The sequence below is a fragment of the Callithrix jacchus genome, chromosome 8, assembly GCF_049354715.1.
Source record: "Callithrix jacchus isolate 240 chromosome 8, calJac240_pri, whole genome shotgun sequence".
NCBI classification, from domain to species: Eukaryota; Metazoa; Chordata; class Mammalia; order Primates; family Cebidae; genus Callithrix; species Callithrix jacchus.
In genome coordinates this window covers 12923652-12946040 of record NC_133509.1, presented here as the reverse complement: position 1 = coordinate 12946040, position 22389 = coordinate 12923652, and the positions used below count along the sequence as shown (strand labels likewise).

The window sequence follows — 22389 nt, the reverse complement described above, 5'->3', positions numbered from 1 at the left end:
TCCACACCCCTCTTCCCACCTGGATGGCCTTTACCCCACTCTTCTCTGATTAACTGAATGCTCCCACCCCTCAAGGCCTCTGAGGCCTCCATTCCTGGTCCCCCTACTCTGTAACTTGCCCCTTTTCCAAATTCCTTACTGGAGCTAACAGCACACCCACTTACCCGTAGATGGACGCCCAGATTCACCCCTCAGGACAGAAGCACCCATTCCTCCCCAGCTGCTGAAAGGTTAGTGGCTCCCGGGTGAGGGCCTCTGTAGAAATTGCCCTCCAAGTCAGCGGACTCATCTGAAGAGCCATGGCCCCTTCCCCCACCCCAGTGGATGGCCAGTGATTGATGGGGGCATAAAGGATCTCCCTCCCTTTGCCCCCCCGGCACCACTCCAGGGGTCGTCTCAGCTTCAGAGCTTCCTGCCAGACCAGCGGAGGTTACTGTTACTATGCCTCAGTTCAACTTTTCCTCAGCCCAGACCTCCTCCCTGATCCCTTATCGGGACTATTGAGCTCGTTAATCTCCATCTCAGAATGCTTTGCAGGGTAGCCAGTTTAGGGTCCCCGGTAATCTAATGGTTAAGCAGCCACCCTGGCTTCCAAATAGGAGCAACTGGGTTTAGTTCTGTGACCTTGGCAGAGTGAAGTAACTTCTCCATGCAGTTGTGTTACCTGTTAGGTGAGAATACTGCTGAGACAATAGCTTCTGTCTCCTATGAGGGCTGAGACAATTAGATGAGATGCTATGTGTGCGGTACATGATATCAAGAAAGCACTCCATATGATTAGCTGTCACTTACATTTAACTTCTCTGAGGCTCCGGCAAATGGGGATAGGATATTACTACTCGTGTCATGGGGTTGTGGGTAAGAAACAAGATTGGGAGGCAAAGGGTTAGATTCAGTGCTGCTTCAGCCTAATACAGACTTTGGGGTCAAGGTCCCCAGGGGCTTTGCCCACCCTTAAGTTGTGGTCTGGAGGCCTGACCCCTCCAATAACTGATAAGGGTTATAATATTAGTTTTCCCTTGCTGTTGTAAAAAAAAATCACAATTTAGTGGCTTTAAACAGCACAAATTTATTATCTGATAGTCCTGAAGGTCAGAAGTCTGGTGTGGGTTTCACAAGACTGAAGCCAAGGTGCCGCCGGCAGGCTGTGTTCCTTCCTGAAGTTTTAGGAGAGGGTCTATTTCCCACTCACTCATGTTGGCAGAATTCAGTTCCTCTGGTTGCAGGGCTGAGGTCCTCATTTTCTTGCTAGCTGTAAAGGGGCTGTTGATCCCAGGTTCCAGAGGCCACTGCATTCCTCAGCTCGTGGCCCCTTCCTCCATCTTCAAAGTCAGCACAGGCGGGTGGAGGACTTCCCATGGTCTATCTCTCTGACCTACCTTCTTTGGTCGTCTTTTACTCGAGGACTCATGATTATATTGGGCCCTCCTGGATAACCCCTGACATTCTCCCCATCTCCAAGGCCTTAATCACATCTGCAAAGTCCCTTTTTGCCATGTAAGGTAAGGTATTCGCAGATCCCAAGGGTTAGGACATGGATGTGTTGGGGGTGGCGGGGTCATTAACCTGCCTACTACCTCCATCCAACGTGGAGCAACCTTTGATCCAAAATTCCCCCCTCCCTTTCCAGGGAGAGGTCTGTGCCATTTCCTGTGCAGCAGGGACTTACGGCCCCAACTGCTCGTCCATCTGTAGCTGTAACAATGGTGGCACCTGCTCCCCAGTAGATGGCTCCTGTACCTGCAAGGAAGGTAATGGGCCCTCTCTCCCAAGCCCATCCCCCACATGAGCACACTGCCCAGGTGGGTTGCCAGCCGAGGGGTTTCAGGTGGGGCTGCCCCAATCCCACCCACATGCAAGGTCAGGGAGCTTCTACTGGTTGGGTTCCAGGCAAGGAAACCCATGCCAGGAACTTCAGTAGCAGGAATGTAATGAGGGGATTCACTGCAATGTTGCTGGAAGAGCTGAAGAGCACACAGGGAAGGTGTGCAACCCAGGTATTACACCTGTAGGGGAAGCTGCTATCACTCCTAGGGTCGGAGGGACAAAAGGAAGAGTTCCCAGAGCTTGGGAGTGAGGGCCACCTGGTGGGAGCTGGGACATGGAGAAAGGGGCTTCGCCACCACCAGAGGCCCCAGGCAGAGAAAGAGGAAGAGGACACACCTGTCTCTCCTGCTTCTGCCCTCCAGCCTGTGGGCAGGTCTCCCATAGGCAGCCGAGCTGGGAGCCAGCTGAGGGGGATCCTGGGATATGCAGCCTGCAGGGCAGGGGGCAGCCCCCGTCACAGAACAGGGAAGGGGAAAAATGGTACGGTAGACAAAGAGGCCAGTGAACAGCCTAAGAACGAAGAATCAGCCTGTCCCTCGAACAGAGGGCCCTGAGATAAGCTTCCAGACTCCACCCTGGGTAGAGACAGCACTCTCCACCTGAGCTGGTGCCTGTTCCAGATGGGATCATCTGCCTGCAGCACAAACCATGAGCACCCAGAGCTAGGAGACCTGGGTTCTCGCCCCAGCTCTCCTAACGGCTCTGTTGTATTTCTGAGCTGACTGTGTGGAATGTGTGTTCTAACCAGCCCTCAGGAAAGCAGTGGTTTGGGTAGGATGCTGTGTGTAGAGCTGGGGAAAGTGGGTAAAAGGACACACTGGACCTGAATGGAGAAGTGACGGTCCCTTTCCCTCCCCTCAGGGTGGCAGGGCCCGGACTGCAACCTGCCGTGTCCCAGTGGGACGTGGGGCCTGAACTGCAATGAGAGCTGCACCTGTGCCAATGGGGCAGCATGCAGCCCCATAGATGGCTCTTGCTCCTGCACCCCTGGCTGGCTGGGAGATACCTGTGAGCTGCCTTGCCCGGTGAGTGCCAACATGGGGAGGGACACATGGGGTTCAGCATCCCCTTATGCCCGCCATTTCCCTGGTGTTAGTTTGTCCACAGGAGTGCACAGGAAAGAGCACTAAGCTAGGTGATGGGACACTCGGATTCAGGTCACAATCCTAGTCCGGAGCTCTCTGTGGCTATTTTACTGCTTTGGTCCTCATCCCTCTCATGTATAAAATGGCAAGTATCTGGCAGATGTGGTGACATGGCATCACTTTTCCTTCCCTTGCTGCTCTTGGTAAACATTACTGACTCTGGCACTCGAGCTCAAATGCAGCATCAGATTCCGTTGTAACACAGTGCTACGAGACAGCCCCTACTAATCCACGAGAGTTGCCATTCCTTGGTAATGTCTCAGCTTCCTATATTTTTATGATCAGACTGTGTGGTGACTAACACAAGCACTGTTCAACAATAACCACCCAGACTTAATCACTGGATCTTATAGATCTGAGATACAAATGGGCTGGGCATGGTGGCTCACACCTGTAATCCCAGCACATTGAGAGGCCGAGGCAGGTGGATCACCTGCCTGATCGAGACCAGCCTGATCAACATGGAACAACTCCATCTCTACTAAAAATACAAAATTAGCTGGGTATGGTGGCACATGCCTGTAATCCCAGCTACTCAGGAGGCTGAAGCAGGAGAATTGCTTGAACGCAGGAGGTTGAGGTTGTGGTGAGCCAAGATCGCATGACTGCACTCCAGCCTGGCGATAACTCAAAAAAAGATACAAATAAGTTAAACCAACGGATGTTATTGTTGAATGAGCAATGCAGTCCTTAATGAGCAATTTGGAGTCCCGCAATCTTGGGTTCAAATCTTGGCTCTGTCACAGCCTTTGTTACCTTGAGCATGTTACTTCACCTCTCTAACTTTGTGTCTCATCTTTAAAGTGGGAATATAATGGAATCATATCATGGAACTGGTGAGGATTAAGAAAAATGAGGATATGAAACTCCTGATACCTAATGAGCATATAAGAATTGGTGACCACCTTCTTTCCCATCAACAAAGGATAAATCATAGTCTTTCCTCACATGTGATCAACGTGTTACAATCTGCAAAGTGCATTTTAGTTTGAATTTTAGTTCATGGCCATGACAGGCCTCTGAGCTTGACCAGTGAAAAGTAGAGTAAGAATATCACCTCCCTCCCTCCGAACCTCATACTCCTGTGTTTTCATGCCTGTATTGATCTCCACTTTCAAAACGTGGCCCCATTGTGCCCCAGCCCCAGTCTCCCTGCATCCCTGTGGGGTTGGGGCTCAGTTTTGTCATCAAGATCCAGGAGATCCTACTGGACCCTCCAAAAGTAAAAAATTTTTAAAAGAAAGATCCAGTAGAAGTACACAAACCTCTGGAAGTTTGGGTCTGATCATTTCTCTCTCCTGGTCTTCTCCACAGGATGGCACATTTGGGCTGAACTGCAGTGAACACTGTGACTGCAGCCATGCTGATGGGTGTGACCCCGTCACAGGCCACTGCTGCTGCCTGGCCGGATGGACAGGTAACCTTCCCTTGCTGTGCCAGCACCCAGGTACTGTAAAACTGGGTTCTTGGTATTCTGATTGTCTTGACCCTTCTTCCTCCTTCAATATGTTTCTTCTTGCTCCCTGAATATGCATCTTTCCCTATATCTGCTCTGGCTTCCAGTTCTCCATTCCATTCAAGTCAAGTAAGTATTTACTGAATATCTATCTATTAGGTATAAGCTGTGTCCAAGGCACTGTAGTCACTCCAGTAGAAGGTCAAAAGCTGACACATGGTGGGTTTAAGTGCTCAATCTCGAGAATATGATGGAGAAGGGGACAAGGGACTTTCTCCTTAGTCCAGTCTAAGAATCCTGGTCCTTATATCTATCCTGTCAGCCTGCCTCCTAAACACAAGGTAAATCCATCTACTTCTCTTCATCCCACTGCCACCATGCAGTCTGCTGGGCACTATCCCACATCTGGCAATGCCTCGGCCTCCGCTCTTGCCCAGCTGCATTCATTCTGCACCTGGTGTCCAGAGTAAACTTTTTTTTTTTTTGAGACAGAGTTTCGCTCTTGTTACCCAGTCTGGAGTGCAATAGCATGATCTCGGCTCACCACAACCTCCACCTCCTGGGTTCAGGCAATTCTCCTGCCTCAGCCTCCTGAGTAGCTGGGATTACAGGCACGCGCCACCATACCCAGCTAATTTTTTGTATTTCTAGTAGAGACGGGGTTTCACCATGTTGACCAGGATGGTCTCGATCTCTTGACCTCGTGATCCACCCGCCTTGGCCTCCCAAAGTGCTGGGATTACAGGCTTGAGCCACCGTGCCCGGCCCCAGAGTAAAGTTTTTTCAAACCCAGATCTGCCATGTCAGTCCCTGTTCAGAATGCCTCAATGGCTTCCCACGAGTCTTACATACAATTTTAAATCCTTACCGGGCCCAGGGCTCACAGGATCTGCCTCTGCCACCTCGCTCTGCTCACTTTGTCACTTACTACATTACAGCCACCAGGGCCATAGTCTACTTCTTTGGGAAGCCAACTACATTCCTGACTCCTGGCCTTTGTACGTGCTATTCCCTCCTTGCCTGGATCATTCCCTCCCCTTCTTTTCACGTGATAATTCCTCATCTACTAGATTTCAGTGTAAACCTTTCCTCCTCTGGGAAGGCGCTCTCCCTGCTACGATGCCCACCCCCGACCTGGCCAAAACAAAAGCATCCCCTTTACTAATTCTTCTACCCTACACTTTTCCTATTGTGTTACTTAAATCAGAATTCAGTGACAATTGTAATAACTGTTTATTATCTGCCTCCCTCACATGGCCATCAGCTCTAAGGAGGCAGATGCCTTATTCACCATTGTATCCATTGCCTGCCACACAGTAGTTAAAAAACCCAGCTCTGGAGCCAGACTGCCTGGGTTTATGACCTTGAGCAAGTCTTTTAACTTCTCAGGGCGTGAACTCTCCATCTGTAAAATACAGATAATTATCCTTGCAACTATAGGGTTGTTTTGAAGCTTGATTGAGTTACTACCTATAAAGTGCCAACAGTGCCTGGCACATAGTAAGTGCTCAGTAAGTGTAAGCCATCAAAACAGGAAGTGCTTAATGAGCATTTCAGGAGTGAACCTACTAGCTCGTCCCAAGGTGATGAACAGCAAAGAGAAAGAAATGCAGTCATTTCTGGCAGTATAGATTCTCAGATAAATAATTAACACCAGGTTGCTCCACAGCCTGTGTTCACAACCAGAAAATTTCTAAGTAGCCAAGAGCCAGGGACACTGCTTCCTCTGCAGTATCTCTGGCCTAGCTTCCCCTTCCCTGCTGGCTCCTGCTCCTCAGTACAGAATAAGGCTCCACCCTGGTCACTGGCACCCTAGAATCTCAGCAGGAGCCAAGTGGAAATCCACTTTAATTTTTCATTGCCTTAATTTTGCGTAAGCTGAAGAAGATTTTAATGACATCTAGTGCTTAAAAATTCTGTCTTTGGTTAACAACCTTTCGCAAGGCCTCTGCTGTTCTAAACCTAATTTCTCCAAATGTGGTCCTGAAGTCTTTTTTTTTTTTTTTTTTGAGATGGAGTTTTGCTCGTTACCCAGGCTGGAGTGCAATGGCATGATCTCAGCTCACCGCAACCTCCACCTCCACCTCCTGGGTTCAAGCAATTCTCCTGCCTCAGCCTCCCGAGTAGCTGGGACTACAGGTGTGCGCCACCATGCCCAGCTAATTTTTTTTTGTATTTTTAGTAGAGACGGGATTTCACCATGTTGACCAGGATGGTCTCGATCTCTTGACCTCATGATCCACCTGCCTCGGCCTCCCAAAGAGCTGGGATTACAGGTGTGAGCCACCCCACGGTTCAAAGAAGCAATTGATGTCCTGAAGTTTGTCATGCAGAAGGTGGCCAATGAGAGACAAAGAAGGGCCTCCCACTCAGTGAGCCCTCCCCACTCACTTCTGCCTCAAGAAAAATCTGTGCCTGGGGCTGTGCATGGTGGCTCAAGCCTGTAATCCCAGCACTTTGGGAGGCTGAGGCGGGTGGATCACTGTTTGAGACCAGCCTGACCAATGTGGAGAAACCCTGTCTCTACTAAAAATACAAAATAGTGCCAGGTGTGATGGTGCATGCCTGTAATCCCAGCTACTCGGGAGGCTGAGGCAGTAAAATCACATGGACCCAGGAGGCGGAGGTTGTGGTGAGCCAAGATTGCACAACTGCCCTCCAGCCTGGGCAACAAGAGCAAAACTCCATCTAAAAAAAATAATCTGTGCCTAACTTTCAAGTTCCCGGCACATTGTTCATACCTTGGCTTGGCACAGGGTTGGGGCTTCCCTGAGCTGTGTACCTGTCTCCCCCTTGCCCTCGTTAGCCACACACTTACTGACAACTGGCGTTTTGTCTTACTCATCTTGCCCTGCACATAGTATACGCTTATTAAATGTTTACTGAAATAATTTGGAAGAAGTTGGCCTATAACCATTCATGGTTTTTCCCCTTAATGTGGCTTTAAAGATGATCTCCTCCAACCTTCTCATGCCACAGATAGGGAAAAGGAGTTGTCAGGACATTAGTGCCAATAGGATGAGAGACTCAGAACTGTATCTTTAGGGGGAACCATTTATTCAATCAACTAGCATTTATTGACTCAAGCCAATTACCAAGTCTTTATTCGGCAGCTACCTTGTGCCTAGCACCATGCCAGACTCAGCAGTAAATGGTAAAAAGCAAGTTTCTGAGTACCTACTGTGTGCCAAACACTGTGTTAAGCACCAAAGATACAAAAATGACCAAGATGGTATCCTGTCCATGAGGAGCACTTAGGTAAGCAAAGTCAGAAGTGTTAATAACCTGTGTTCCCTGTCTTCAAATTGCTGGCAGGAGAGACAGGACTCATGTGTATGAAGCTTTCAAGGAACAGGTAGAGACAAAACTGTATGCTGCTGATTATCAAAGAGATGCTTGTCTCCCTGGGCAGACATCCAAGAAGGCTTCCTGGAGAAGGAGGACCCTAAGCTTACCCTGAAGGATATGGGCTGCTGAGTGGCTACTGGGTTCACTGCATGAACTAGAGCTCATAATGTATGGATTCCTAGCCTAGGTTTACCTGCCAGTATAGATGTGCGGGTCAGGGGGAGTCCTGGAAAATAAAGCAAGGGGATTCCCGAGAGTAAGAAAGGACCTCTGAGGGGGATTATTATCCCTATCCAACTGTGGGGAAAACTGGGGCCCAGGAAGGTAACTGAAACTGCTTCTTCAGAAGCTATAACTGGGAGCCTCCCACAAGGCCAAGGCCAGCCCCTTTGATCATACCAGTAAGTTGCTTCTGAAACTGGGCATTCCACATGGGGAAATCCTTGACCCTTCTTTCCACTTAGATCCCATGTCTTTTTTTTTTTTGAGACGGAGTTACCCAGGCTGGAGTGCAATGGCATGATCTCAGCTCACCGCAACCTCTGCCTCCTGAGTTCAGGCAATTCTCCTGCCTCAGCCTCCTGAGTAGCTGGGATTACAGGCGTGCACTACCACGCCCAGCTAATTTTTGTATTTTTAGTAGAGACGGGGTTTCACCATGTTGACCAGGATGGTCTCGATCTCTTGACCTTGTGATCTACCCGCCTCAGCCTCCCAAAGTGCTGGGATTACAGGCATGAGCCACCGCACCTGGCCTTAGATCCCATGTCTTAAGCTCTAAGAAGCTCTTGGGATATTTAAGAACCACAAACAGGAGCCCCACTCCCACAGAAACAGGCCCAGAATATAGTAACTGCCAAGTCCTAGAACCCAGTGGGACTTTGCAGCCACCTTCAGTCTGAGAATAAACATGGTACACTCATGGCTCTCAATCTCCATAAAAGAGAGCCCCTTTTTTACATGGAAACACTAGGGATTCCACAGTGAGAGTAGCTGTACTTTTAATAGTCATTGGCTGGGACAAACACAATAGCAACCAGCTGCTGTGAATTCAGTGGGGCTTTCGCATACAGTGTTTTATGAATACAGTAATACCTATAGTTTAGGAAAGAGTAGTGTCTACATGTGACACATGTGCCCTGGTCAACTGGCAAAGAGTGCTCGGTGTGCAGTGGAATTGGAGGCCCTGTGGGCAGCAAAGCTCTACCTCAGTCCAAGGAACAGCTGTGTCCCTAGGCCTGTGGTCTGAATCCTGGGTTTCCAACAACCACAGGCAAAAGAAGTCCTAGGCCGGCGCAGTGGCTCACGACTCTAATCCCAGCAGTTTGGGAGGCTGAGGCCGGTGGATCACTTGAGACCAGGGGTTTGAGACCCTCCTGGCCAGCATGGAGAAACCCCGTCTCTACTAAAAATACAAAAATTGGCCAGCTGTGGTGGCTCATGCCTGTAATCCCAGCTACTTGTGAGGCTGAGGCAGAAGAACTGCTTGAACCCAGGATGTAGAGGTTGCCGTGAGCGGAGATTGCGCCACTGCACTCCAGCCTGGGCAATAGAGACCGTCTTCAAAAAAGAAAAGCCTTATGTCAGATCACAGCTTTTGTTATGCCCAGGAAGAGGAGACACTTGAAGATGGATCCAAAACTTTGAATAGTTTCATGGTTTCTACTTTCCCAAGCTCCCTTTAATCAATCTATGATGCCTGTCCAGGTTCACCTCTTGGGTGCCTGAAACACCACGGGGAGAGACCCCAATCAATGGGTAAAATATGGCAAATGTGGCTGCCAGATCCCATTCCCTGGGGAGGAAACCACTTGCAACCCGCCACCCCAACTACCCACCCACCACCATTTCCCAAAGAGTGACATCTGAAGCCTCTACCCTGCTGCAAAATGGAGACCGCATAGGGAGGAAGCACAGATGCTGGGCTAGACTGAGGAACAGGAGGATGAGTAAAGCCTGTTGCATCCCCTCCTTCTCTCCTCTCTGACGGTTCCACCCTCCCTCCCGTCTCCCTGCCAGCCCAGGTGGGCTTGTACAATTCCAACCTGCCTCTAAATTGGTCCCGCTGCTCTCTTGCTGCTGTTAAAGCTTGCTCTGTTCACTGGGCATGAGTGTCTTTCTCCTTTCTTTTTTTCTCTTTCCCACAATCCCTGTCCTAATAACAAGGCAGACATGATTTTTCAACTAATTCTGCCCCTCTCTGAGCCTCTGATATTCACCTTCCGAAGCCAAGCCAGTCTCCTGGGCTCACGTGTTCCATTTCCCTAATGCATGTCAGACTGGAAGCCTTTCTGCCTGGGAAGAAAACCTACCCCATAGCTGGGGCATCCAGCCGCAGGTCTTTTAAAATTCCTTCTTCGCCTTCAGGCTGTAGAGAACCTAACACACACATTTCCGCTGCCTCAGCCGAAAAAGACTATACAGACTTTGTTCCTTTTTCTTATTGAGAAATTCCATCCATTCCCCACTGGGCCACTGTCAAACTGAGGGTCATTAAATCAAATTGTTGGGTTACAACTAGCATTTTAAAAAATGAAATCGAATACATCATAGTACAGAGAAAACATCAGAGTCCATCATCCATAGTGACAGTAAATGTGATTTTGCAAAGCACTGGTTTCTATTGTATGTGTGCATGAATGATACACATAGTGCGCTGAGGACTCTGGTCAAAAGAATCTGAAATGACTCCACCTACTCTCTGAGCCCCTCCCTGGCTGGGTTGGCAGAGACCCAGCAGCACCAGTGGCTCCTGAGCTAACGTGGGTGGGCATGTGTGGCTCACTCCCAGCTGGCACTCACTTGCCCATAATTGGTTTCTCCTGGTTCTGTTCTTGGATGCCATTCAGAGGCCCTTGTGATCTGGTCCCTTCTTATTCCCACAGTCTCACCTCTTGCACATCGTAGGTTCAGCCACACTCGCTGTTTTTAATTTCTTTCAAGACATGATTCTTTCTCCTGCCTCCTGTTGTTTGCATATATAATGTCCTTTGCTTGGTCAATTCCTCCTTGACCTTTAGAACTCTGGACATCATTTCTTCCTGAGTCCTCCATGACCAGCCAAGCCTCAGCCGGGTTTCTCCTCCACATTCCTGGATACACTATGCTCGTCTCCACCTCTTCTTACTACACTGTCCCCCTTACCTCCATTCTTCTTTCCACCCTCACCTCTCTCACCACTGACCTGAGTCTGCCTCTGGCCCACAGGCATCCGCTGTGACAGCACATGTCCACCTGGCCGCTGGGGCCCCAACTGCTCCGTCTCCTGCAGCTGTGAGAATGGAGGCTCCTGCTCTCCAGAGGATGGGAGCTGCGAGTGTGCCCCTGGCTTCCGAGGACCCTTATGCCAGAGAAGTAAGGCTGATCCCCTGACCTCGAAGGGCTCAGAGGGCTTCATTCTCCCTTGCCCTCCCCAATTGGAACTAGGCCTGGCCTGAGAGAGGCTGGGCTCTTGAATCAGCCCCCATCTCTTCCCTCCCTCTAGTCTCCCCACTCTCTGCACTGGCTGTTCTGTCCCCAAGTTTGGGACCCAGCTCAGCTACTCAATGGAAACACGGCCACACCACAGCTCTTCTCTACAGAAAGGGATGAGCCCTTCAAGATGTGGGAAGGACGCAGGTCTCCCCATGTTTTTGAAAAGTGTGGAACAGGATGGGTAGCTAGGATGGGTACCTAGCTAGCTAGGCTGGTTCCTTGGGCTGCTGACCACCATCTCCCCTTCACCCTCAGTCTGTCCCCCTGGGTTCTATGGCCACAGCTGCGCCCAGCCATGCCCCCTCTGCGTGCACAGCAGCGGGCCCTGCCACCATGTCAGCGGTATCTGTGAGTGCCTCCCAGGATTCTCTGGAGCCCTCTGCAACCAAGGTACGTCTCCAGTGGGAAGGACTGGGCAGGGAGGTGAGAGGTTCTGGGAGGAAAGTGGCAGGGGTGGAGGGATTTGGAGATTTTCATCACACTCTGGAGGTAGCTCCTTCCGTCTTCAGGGATTGGGCTGCCTTTATGAGAATTGAGCCCCACATGGCATGAGACAAAGGCCCTAACACAGTCAACAGGCTCAGAGAGGTGAGATGATTTGTCTGATTTCACAGCTAGCAAGTGGCAGAAACAAATTCTGGTTCCAACATGCATGCCAAAGGGATGAAAAGTGAAATAAGCATAGAGGAGATCTGCATTAGAAGTGGCAGCATGTGGTCTTTGCCAAGTGCCACGGGTAAAGGCAGAGAACGCTGTGGGAGTGCAGAGGAACTGGCTCTGGCTTTGGCTGGAGATGGTAACTTCCAAGCTCTCCTCCCATCATATTCAGGCCACCATCCCTAATCCCTCCCCATACACTTTACTGACTTGATCTCAGAATCCTTCAGAATACCAACTCCAAGAACTGCTGCCACTTACCAGTTGAAAAGAGAGATAGCCGGGCGCGGTGGCTCACGCCTGTAATCCCAGCACTTTGGGAGGCCGAGGCGGGTGGATCACGAGGTCAAGAGATCGAGACCATCCTGGGTCAACATGGTAAAACCCCGTCTCTACTAAAAATACAAAAAATTAGCTGGGCACAGTGGTGCCTGTAATCCCAGCTACTCAGGAGGCTGAGGCAGGAGAATTGCCTGAACCTGGGAGGCAGAGGTTGCGGTAAGCCAAGATCGCACCATTGCACTCCAGCCTGGGTAACAAGAGCAAAACTCCATCTTAAAAAAAAAAAAGAAAAGAAAAGAGAGATAAAGCTTATATTGGTGTTCTGCTAAACCAGCTCTTTGTAGGGGGAAAAAACCCTGATTTGTATCATTTGCAGATTTTTAAAATAGAACATTCCTCCTATGGCTGATGTCAAGGTACCAATGTCTAACATCATTTACAAAATTCCCAAATATTGAACAACCAGTGGGAAGGTAGGAGCTGCCTCCACACATCATTGCCTATTGCCATCCCTGGCTTCCTTAAAACAAGACAGTGTGGATTTGGGGGAAGGCTCCATGGACCAGGCTGCAGGACTTCAGCTAGGCCTTAGCTTGAAAGATGGAAAAGGACGGCTGGGCATGGTGGTTCATGCCTGTAATCCCAGCACTTTGAGAGGCCGAGGTGGGCAGATAATCTGAGGTCGGGAAGTTGAGACCAGCCTGACCTACATGGAGAAACCCTGTCTCTACTAAAAATACAAAAATTAGCCAAGCATGGTAGCACATGCCAGTAATCCCAGGTACTCGAGAGGCAGAGGCAGGAGAATCACTTGAACCCAGGAGGTGGAGGTTGCGGTGAGCTGAGATCACACCATTGCACTCTAGCCTGGGCAAAAGAGCAAAACTCCATCTCAAAAAATAATAAAAAGAAGAAGAAATTTTTTAAGAAAAGGTGGAAAAGGAAGAAAAGCATTCTTTGTAGAGGAAGCAGCTTAGGCAAAGCACAGACACATGGGCATGCTACAGGGAATAGCTGATGGATGAATATGGTAGCTGGGGGTGGGAAAAGGGGATCAAAAGGTAGGCGGGGCTTTCAGAGCAGGTTTGAACACAAGGTTACAAAACTTTCATTCTAACCTGAAAGGAGTCAAGAGATCTTAGAACAAGTTAAACTTAGGGCTAAAAGCAACTTCAAGGTCATCTATACAAGAAATCTCCTCTGGACTCTGCTGAAATACTTCTGTTGACTGAGAGCTCACTACCTCCCAGGGGAACCTATTTTTTTGATGAATAATCACTGCTAAGCTGCACTATTTTTGCAGTGTGTGGGCTGTTAATATGTATGAGTGAAAAGTTTACTAGATGATGCTTTGAGGTCATGAGAAATTTGAGCCCCAGGGAAACATATGTGACAGTTTCATTTACCTGCAGCCCTCCTAGGACGGTTTAATCACAACTTGACATGTTGAGGTTTACTTATCAAACACAGGAGACCCGGCCATCAATACAGATAGTCTGGGTCTAAATTAGGACCTATGTAGCCTGAGGAGTAACTCTCAGATGCTGCATTGTCTGATTTATCGCCCACTGGCCTAATGAGTATTTCCCACATATAGATCTAACAGAGTTTGCTATTAATGGCAACTGCCCTGGTTAAGTCTCAAACATTGTAAAAAATTGAACTGACACTTTCTAATGACTGGCTTTCCAGCGAGTTACAAATTACAGACACTGCTTATGCAGAATCATTAAACATAGATTAAATATAACCAGATGTTTTCTTTTCACCAACCCTTATTCTGTCCACCGCCCCTCTCTTTGCCTTACTCTTGATTCAGCTATGAAGTCGACCAATTAATGTATTAGATTGATCGTATTAGCAGATCTTTGGGTAAATTCATTGGCCTCACGTATGTGAGAAAGGCTTCAAGGATAAGACCATCTTGTTAGAGAAGCTCAAGAGTTCGTTTTGGGGGAGGGGTAGGGAGAGCAGCTCTGGCACCCTAATCCCCACAGAGGGATGAGTTCCCCAAATCAAGCACCTCGCAGTGGCAGGAAAGAAGAGGGTGGGCCGCCTGCTTTTCAAAAAGCTGGAGCCTGAGCTGCAGACAGGTGAGATGCATGTCACCCTTTGGCAGTGGAATTTTCTGGAGGGGAGCTAAGGTTTCTGCCAAGGGAAGCACAGGGCCCTGAAGCAGGCAGCCTGCCACAGCTACTAACCATGGCCCTAGGACAACTGGTGAGGGTTTCCATTCCCATCTCAAAGATGAGGAAACAGAGACCAAGACAGGTGTTATGATTTCCTCAAAGGCACTTAGCCAGTGGTACAACTTCCTAGTTGTGTGTGACCTTGGGCAAGTTACTTAACTTGCCTCAGTTTCTCATCTATAAAGTAGAGTTAATGATAAGGCATAATGAGACTATATAATAAGAGTATTCCAAGATTAAGTGAACTAAATACAGGCATACCTTGTTTTATTGTGTTTCACAGAAACTGCATTTTATTTGTTGCTTTTAACAAATTAAAGGTTTGGCCGGATGCAGTGGTTCAAGCCTATAATCACAGCACTTTGGGAGGCCACGGTGGGTGGATTGCTTGAGGTCAGGAGTTCAAGACCAGCCTAGCCAACACTGTAAAACCCTGTCTCTACTAAAAATACAAAAATTAGCCAGATGAGGTAGCATGCGCCTATAATCCCAGCTACTGGGGAGGCTGAGCCAGGAGAATCACTTGAACCTGGGAGGCAGAAGTTGCAGTGAGCTGAGACTGCACCACTGCACTCCAGCTTGGGCAATGCAGTGAGACTCCATCTCAAAACAAAAAACAAAAAAAACAAAGCTTTGTGGCAACCCTGCCTTAAGCAAGCCTGTCGGTGCCACGTTCCAATATCATGTACACACTTCATGTCTTTGTCGGCATTTTTTGGAATAACATGTTTTTAAATCAAGGCATGTACATTGTTATTTAGAAATAAGGCTATTGCACACTTAATAGACTATGGTATAATGTTACCATAATTTTTATCTGCTCTGGGAAACCGAAAACTCTGTGTGACTCACTTTACAATATTCACTTGCAGTGGTCTGGAACCAAACCCACATCTCTAAGGTATGCCTGTATTTGTGAAGCACACTGAAGAGTGTCTGGTGCATTTAAGTGCCATGTATATGTTTGTTGAATACATAAAGAAAACTTGGACCTAAATCCAAGGCTTTGGACTGGAGAGTCTGGTCCACCATGCTACCTTTCTCATTTGTCTCAACTACTAATCAGATTTAGGAAAGGCACTGAGTAGATGCAGATCGCAGCCTCTAGCTGCCCACAGTCTGGCTGGGGAAGGACTACCGATATGAGGCACTGTGGTGTAAAGCAGAGGGTTTCAGCCCAAAATGTGGGGGACCTGGGTCCTGGAGAAGTCACGTCTCTTCAAGAATCAACACCTTCCTGTGAATCCTCTGTGCTGATCTCCAAGGACTGACTTTATTTTGCAGCAATGGGGACCCACTGAGGTTGTCTGAGCAGGACATAGGATTGCCATGAAGAAAGCTGTGCTTTAGAGAGCTCAAGCTATAGGAAGCAGGTGGGGGATGAACTGCAGGGGAAACAAAAGGTTAAATGCTCAATGAATACTGAAACCTACTTCTAAAAGAGCTTTGCAGCCTGACTGAGGAAACCAGCTCTTACTCCAGGGACCAAGGAGTGACTCCTTGGTCGTGTGACCAAAATCCTCCAAGTGACTCAAATTGGAAATAGCAGTGGTGGAGAGAGCCTTGTGAGCTCAGGAGGGCTTTCCTGAGGAGGATGTTAAGCTGAGAAGCTTTAGCAACAGGTCAGAGGGAAGAGGCAGGCAGGGACATTCAGGGCTGGTTCTCTTGACAGTCAAGCTGCAGGCATGCCTGCCACACAGCATTTGTCCCTCTTCTTCCAGCTGTATATATTCTCTACCCTCGTGGTTGTGGAATCAGTGATGCTGGCGAAAGTGGTAATAGAAAGCAGAAGGCTGTGGAACAGTACACGGAGCACTGGACTATGAGTCCATAAGTATAGTGCTCAGCCTCCCACTTCTCATCTGTGAGACCTAAGTCAGGTGATTCTACCTCCATGGGCCTTAGGCTGTTCTTAATCAAAGGCAATCATTATAGAGTCTCCTGAAGAATGCAGCTGTAGGCATGAGAGGGGCAACTCATTCATGTGCAAATGGAGGGTGATGAGGGTGCCAAGGTGAGCAGTTTCTATCCAGATCCATGACCTTGGGGTGATCATGGCTTTGGCTTGGGAACATCTAGGGATGAGGCTGTTGGTGGAAGTCAGAGGAACACAGGTGGGAGGACGGGTGCCAGGCTGCCCTGTGCCCACAGTGTGTGCTGGAGGACACTTTGGGCAGGACTGTGCCCAGCTCTGTTCCTGTGCCAACAACGGGACCTGCAGCCCTATCGATGGCTCCTGCCAGTGCTTCCCTGGATGGATTGGCAAGGACTGCTCACAGGGTAAGCTGCTGCCATCTGGGAATGCCCCTACCTGGGGTCAGACCCAAAAATTCTCCCTTTGTTGCCCAAAACCTCTCTGCCCTGGTACCTCCACTTCCCAGGGATGAAATCTCCTGCATGTAGGAATGAGCCCCATTTAGCTCTATAGCTAACATGATGGATTATCAGGATGGATCATTGGTATTACTGATATTAAAGGTAATTGATATTGTTGATGGTACCATTAATGCTATGAATTCTGAGACTTAACACTCCATTGACACCTGGGCAAGGACCAGCGTGCTTGAGTTTGGGAGTAGGGAAGTGAGACGGGGCCAGGGCAGCCACCTCAGGAGGGTACGGTGCCCTCTGGATGGCCCATGTGAATGATGTCCTAGGGGCCATGTAAAGTGCACCAACCTGATGTGGAGGGAACAGCCCATCTCCAGAAGCCCCCAAACTAAGGACAGAGACCCTGTGGAGCTCCTTGTCTGACAGGTGAGACCTAGCCAGTACCCTTGGAGAGGTTCTAGTTAGATGGCTGAAGGAGTTTCTATTATGATGGGGAGACACAGGCTCCATCCTTGGGAGCCCACCAGCTAAAAGAGGAGAAAGCTCCTGCCTCAGCGAAGTGCCCATTCTTGTGGGGAAAGCACACACAGTACATACATGGTAAACCACAGTGTTTACCCACATGCTCCAAATCAGTCAGTCCCCTGAGAGGGGAGGCTCAGGGGCCCTCAGAGCCGTGCTGAGTCAATCATCAAAGCCTTGGAGAGTGGGCAGACAGGCAGAGAACCTGGGCTTAATGGGAATCCTGGGTAACTAAACCAAGAGGTAAGTGCAGGAACTCTGGGAACAGTGTGTGAAGCCTCTGAAAGCCAGGAAATGTCAGCCAGGTCCATTGTGGCACCTTGGCTGACAGGTACTCCCCCTTCTTCTCCCTTTCCGTCTGCCCCTCTGCCTTCCCCTCACCCTCTGCATTCCACCCACATCCTAGCTTGCCCACCCGGGTTCTGGGGCCCTGCCTGCTTCCACACATGCAGCTGCCACAACGGGGCAAGCTGCAGCGTCGAGGACGGGGCATGCCACTGCACCCCTGGCTGGACTGGACTCTTCTGCACACAGCGTAAGCCCCACCTCCTGGCCTCCCAGCCACTTAGAATCCCATGCTGCGGCCTACTGGCCACGGGGCATTGTCCAAACCAGCAGGGAGGGAGGAAGCCGGCCCCAGGACTGGTACCCAACTCCTGCCCTATGAGAATTGAGGAGCTCTGCAGGGGCAGCTCCAGACCTGACGGGGTTCAGGGGATGAACAAGCCCAAACTCCTGAAAGGTCAGGGCTGTAAGGTACCCCGGCAATCACCAAGACCAGACCCTCCTTGGACATTGGGGCCCAGAGTGGGGAGGAACAGCCTGTGGCCACACAGGAAGGAGACCCTAGCCTGGCCTGTGGTTCCTAGGCCCCTCTGTCTTGGAAAGGCAAGGATCACCTTGCCCCTACCCCTTCAGCATGAAAAGCCTGAGCAGGGAGACAGCTCTAGTCTTCATCCCACGCTTCGCAAAAAAAAAAAAAAAAGAAGACAGGTCTGGTCCCCGCTACACCTCTGCCCTTGTCCCCATCCAGCAGCAACTCTTGTGACCGGAAATCCTGTTTCTCTAGGCTGCCCAGCAGCATTTTTTGGGAAGGACTGTGGACGCGTATGCCAGTGTCAGAATGGCGCCAGCTGTGACCACATCAGTGGCAAGTGCACCTGCCGCACAGGCTTCACTGGACAACATTGTGAGCAGAGTAAGCTGCCCTGACCCCGGATCCGGGGTGATGCTGCTGCATCGCCTCCTGCAGAGGATGCCTCCTGCTTCAAGGGCCACTCACTCAGGGCTCTGTACCCCGTGGACCCTTGACTTTGGGGGCTACTTCCAAGGAAAAATGCTGAGGAAGGTTGTGCCTACATTGTTGTTTGAAGAATGTCTCCCTTCAGTTGGGAGATGGGGGGCATTTAGGGCAGGGCAAAGGCCGTAGCAGGTAATGAGAAAATAGTGGGAGGCAGGATCTTTTTTTAATTAATCTTTGAAGTCCCTGTGCACTCAGATTAGGGCCTAGCGGGTGGAAGATACTGCTCTAATGTGTTGCATGAGGAGAAAGTAGGGGTAAGTGGGCCCTGCTCTCTCCTCCTCAGTCCTTGTGTCCCCCACTCAGTGCTATAAATGCTCTGTCCACCCCCAAGTATCTAGCCAAAGCACAACAGGAGCTAAGGGAATAGGCTTACTGCCATAGCTGTCTACACATGGAATGGGAGGGGTGGAGAGTGAGTGGGTCCTCTACCCTAACTCTTTGTGCCACACAGGATGTGCCCCAGGAACCTTTGGCTACGGCTGTCAGCAGCTATGTGAGTGCATGAACAACTCCACTTGTGACCATGTCACCGGCACCTGTTACTGCAGCCCTGGCTTCAAAGGAATCAGGTGTGACCAAGGTAATACACAGGTGGCAGAGCCCCTTGGCTCTGTGGAAAGGGCCCCATGGAGGTTCTGGGGAGATTCCAACTGGAACAGCTGGATTTGATGACAACTCCCTTTATTCACATTTGTGAGGACAGCAGGAACAGGGTGGGCTGCAGAGGCTCCAAGTGCGGGAGAGACATAAAGAGCAGGCAGTCCTCAGTCACAGCTTCCCTGGGCTCATCCTTGGCAAGTTTCCCATGAGCCAAGCAAGGGTAACCACAAGCTAGTACTGTGGAAAGGCCACCAGACCAAGTTAGAATATCTGCCAAGTTCTAGTTTGGCCATTACCCATTAGGTGTTGTTGAGTGGGTCATTTTGTTTTGCTAGGCCTTACTCCACGTGCAAAGTGGGAAGAGAAGATTAATCACTGTCTTCCCCCATGACGCACAATTACTCTGAAGGTCAAGGAGCTCATAGGGGCTCGATCTTGGTTGTAACACTGCAGTCAGATGACACCTCATAGTGCCTAAAGGAGATGGAGTCCCAGGGTCCAGTTGTGGAGACAGTATGAGTAAAGGATTCAGCATGGTCCCTGACACGTAAGTGAACACTCCATAAATGCTGGCTTTGTTATATAAAAGCCCTTTATAACGTGCTGCAAACATGTTGGTTCTAGGAGACGGGGGATGAAAATGGGATCTCAATTATCCACGTTATAGAAAAGGAGCCAAAAGACAGATTTCCCTTACGTTCTGAGGATAAATCAGAGAACGATAATGCAGCACTTTTACCTCCCTAGGGATGTTGGCCAGCTCAGTTCAGCCAGCAGCCAACAGCCAAGGAGGAGTCTAGACACTGCGGGCCTGGCAGGACAGCCCTCTAGACTAAGCATCAGCACGGAGGGCGCAGGCAGCACACGCACACGCACACACATACACACATATAAAGAAAAATTATATATATATATATATGTATAACCTAGAGGGGTCCTATGGGCAGTAATCCTGGAAATACTAGCACAGCCCTTAGAGCTTTCCTTGCCAGTCTATCACTTGGTGCTCACAACCACCGGGGTGGGTGAGATGATTGTTCTATGCTACAAATGAGCAAACTAGGGACTCTGAGCCACACAATTGGTAAGCAGGGAGAGGGGCTGTGTTCTTTTTTTTCCTGACTCCTGAGAAACCTGACTCTGCCAATTACAGGTTATGTAATCTTGGGCACATTCCTTTTGGGAACTTGGTTTTCTCATCTGTGAAAGGAAAATACTAGTCCCTTCATAGGGCTGCCGGAGAGAGTAAATATCTGTAACTCATTTTTGGAACATAGTAAAATCACAGCCACAGTCACATTCACTTCTTGTCATGACCCTGGGACTCCATCCCCTTTACTGGTGAGGGCTGGGGGTAGTCACATAGGGACTGAGGAATCGGGCCAATGCCAGAACCAGGTCTCCTAGTATTAGAGGGGTTATGGGCATCTGAGCCCAGCCCCAGGAGATCTGAAGTGCAAGCAGGCCAGCCCCAGGCTCAGGCCCTCCCTCTGCCCGCAGCTGCCCTCATGATGGAGGAGCTGAATCCCTACACCAAGATCAGCCCAGCCCTGGGTGCAGAGCAGCACTCGGTGGGTGCTGTCACAGGCATCATGCTGCTGTTATTCCTCATTGTGGTGCTGCTGGGCCTGTTTGCCTGGCATCGGCGGCGGCAGAAAGAGAAGGGCCGAGACCTAGCTCCCCGCGTCTCCTACACACCTGCTATGAGGATGACCAGCACTGACTACTCCCTCTCAGGTAAGGGCCATGCTCCTGGCCTCCCTCTTCTTCCCCTCCATACACACACAGCCCAGGAACGGCTGTGCCTGTCGGGTTGGCTGCTGGGGCTGGATGTGGAAGCTCAGTCTCCCCTAGAGTGACAGTGGAGGTGGGGAGCAGGAGCCTACCTAGGAAAGGTACCTGGAGTTCCAAGGGGATATTGTTTCTTGGGTCCCTAGCTCTGAGCAGCTATGGTTGGGAGCCTCCTCCCACCTTCCCAGAGCTTCCCTATCCTTACTAGGCTTTGGCCTCCGGAGCACTCACACTAAGCAGTCACTTCCCTAAGCTCTCCAGGGAACCATCTCCCCAACCTGATGTCAGTACCACCTCAGGAAGCTAGACCTTGGAGCCCACTGCCCAGAGCCTGTCCATTTCTGATTCCCTAGTAAAGGCTTCAGGACAACCCTCCCTCCCAGTTCCCAGTTAGGAGGGCACTATTGGTACAGCAGAAGAGGACAGTACCTGACTTGGGGGAGGTCTGAAAGTCTGGACAATGTCACTCTGGCAAGTGTGCCAGAGCCGAGTGCATCCACCAATGTGGTGAACAGCTCCAACAGGTATTTTATTTGGGAGTCTGAGTGGGGTGGAGGTGGGGCTGCTGGGTGATATCCTTCCTTTCCCCTGAACCCTGGACTGCTGCCTTAGAAATAAGGTTTTTTGCTTCATATTTAAACAGTAGAGGCCAAAATGCTCTGAAATTGCCGTGTAACCCTGGGCCGTAAGAGGCCGAGCCTGTCTGGGTGAGCACAACCTGACAGCTCTCTCCAGCTGGCTCCATGGCACATGGCTCATCTGCAGCCTCCTGCATCTTGTGCTTAGAAAACCCAGATCACTTCAGCCCATTCCTGCCAAGCACTACCTTCTGTGTGTCCAGCTTCATGCAAGGCACTGCAGGATAGACAGAGGCAGGCCAGTGCACACCATGCCTTCAAGGAGCTCCTGGTCTACGTGCCACACTGGCTTCAGCCAAAGCAGACATCTCCCACACAGGAGATTTGGGGATTTTCTTCTAGGACTATACTGAGAAGGTTGGCTATGGTTTCCTATGCCATTCCTCTGGTATTCCCCAGCCCTGTGAGGAGGTTCTGGTTCCCTTTGGAGGGAAAGGCAGGGTCAAGAAGAATGAGATTCTCTGTATGATCTCATTACCAGGATGTAACCCTAAAAGGAAGCAGGAGAGGGTCAGCCTAGCCCTAAATAGGGACCCAGGGACATGAGAGGCTATCAAAGCCAACATGCCCCATCCAGGCTCCAGTTGGTGGTGCCCCCCTTTTCACTGGTGAGCCTAACCTGAATGCTGCAGGGAGGGCCAGCATAAGGGAAAGAGTAAATCAGGCTCTCCAGATTTCAGTAGTGGTAGTGGATGCCAGGAAGCGTAGGGAATGGGGTACTTGGCTATTTGTCTTTGCAGGGCTCTCTCAAGGCTCCCAGCCCAAGCATTAGTACTGGGGGTATCTCATGCCAGGTGCATGGGTATGATGGTATGTGGCACCTTGT

At 50.0% G+C, this 22389-nt stretch overlaps 1 protein-coding gene across 37 annotated transcripts in view; it reads left to right on the top strand.

Moving 5' to 3' along the window:
* Positions 1-22389, top strand: part of MEGF11 (multiple EGF like domains 11) — a 389272-nt gene that overhangs the window by 352411 nt on the left and 14472 nt on the right. For 21 of the 37 annotated variants that reach the window (XR_004729544.3, XR_004729545.3, XM_017976672.5 and 18 more), the window contains 10 exons: positions 1631-1751; positions 2689-2852; positions 4287-4389; positions 10984-11130; positions 11506-11640; positions 16530-16658; positions 17638-17766; positions 18301-18429; positions 18986-19114; positions 20635-20871. Coding sequence is in view for 34 of the 37 variants with exons in the window: in XM_017976672.5 (XP_017832161.1) it covers positions 1631-1751; positions 2689-2852; positions 4287-4389; positions 10984-11130; positions 11506-11640; positions 16530-16658; positions 17638-17766; positions 18301-18429; positions 18986-19114; positions 20635-20871 (1423 nt within the window). In the remaining 3 variants the exon portion in view is untranslated. The remainder of the gene's footprint in view (positions 1-1630; positions 1752-2688; positions 2853-4286; positions 4390-10983; positions 11131-11505; positions 11641-16529; positions 16659-17637; positions 17767-18300; positions 18430-18985; positions 19115-20634; positions 20872-22389) is intronic. The other 16 variants (XR_013520753.1, XM_054239356.2, XM_078333432.1 and 13 more) reach the window with 2 other exon arrangements.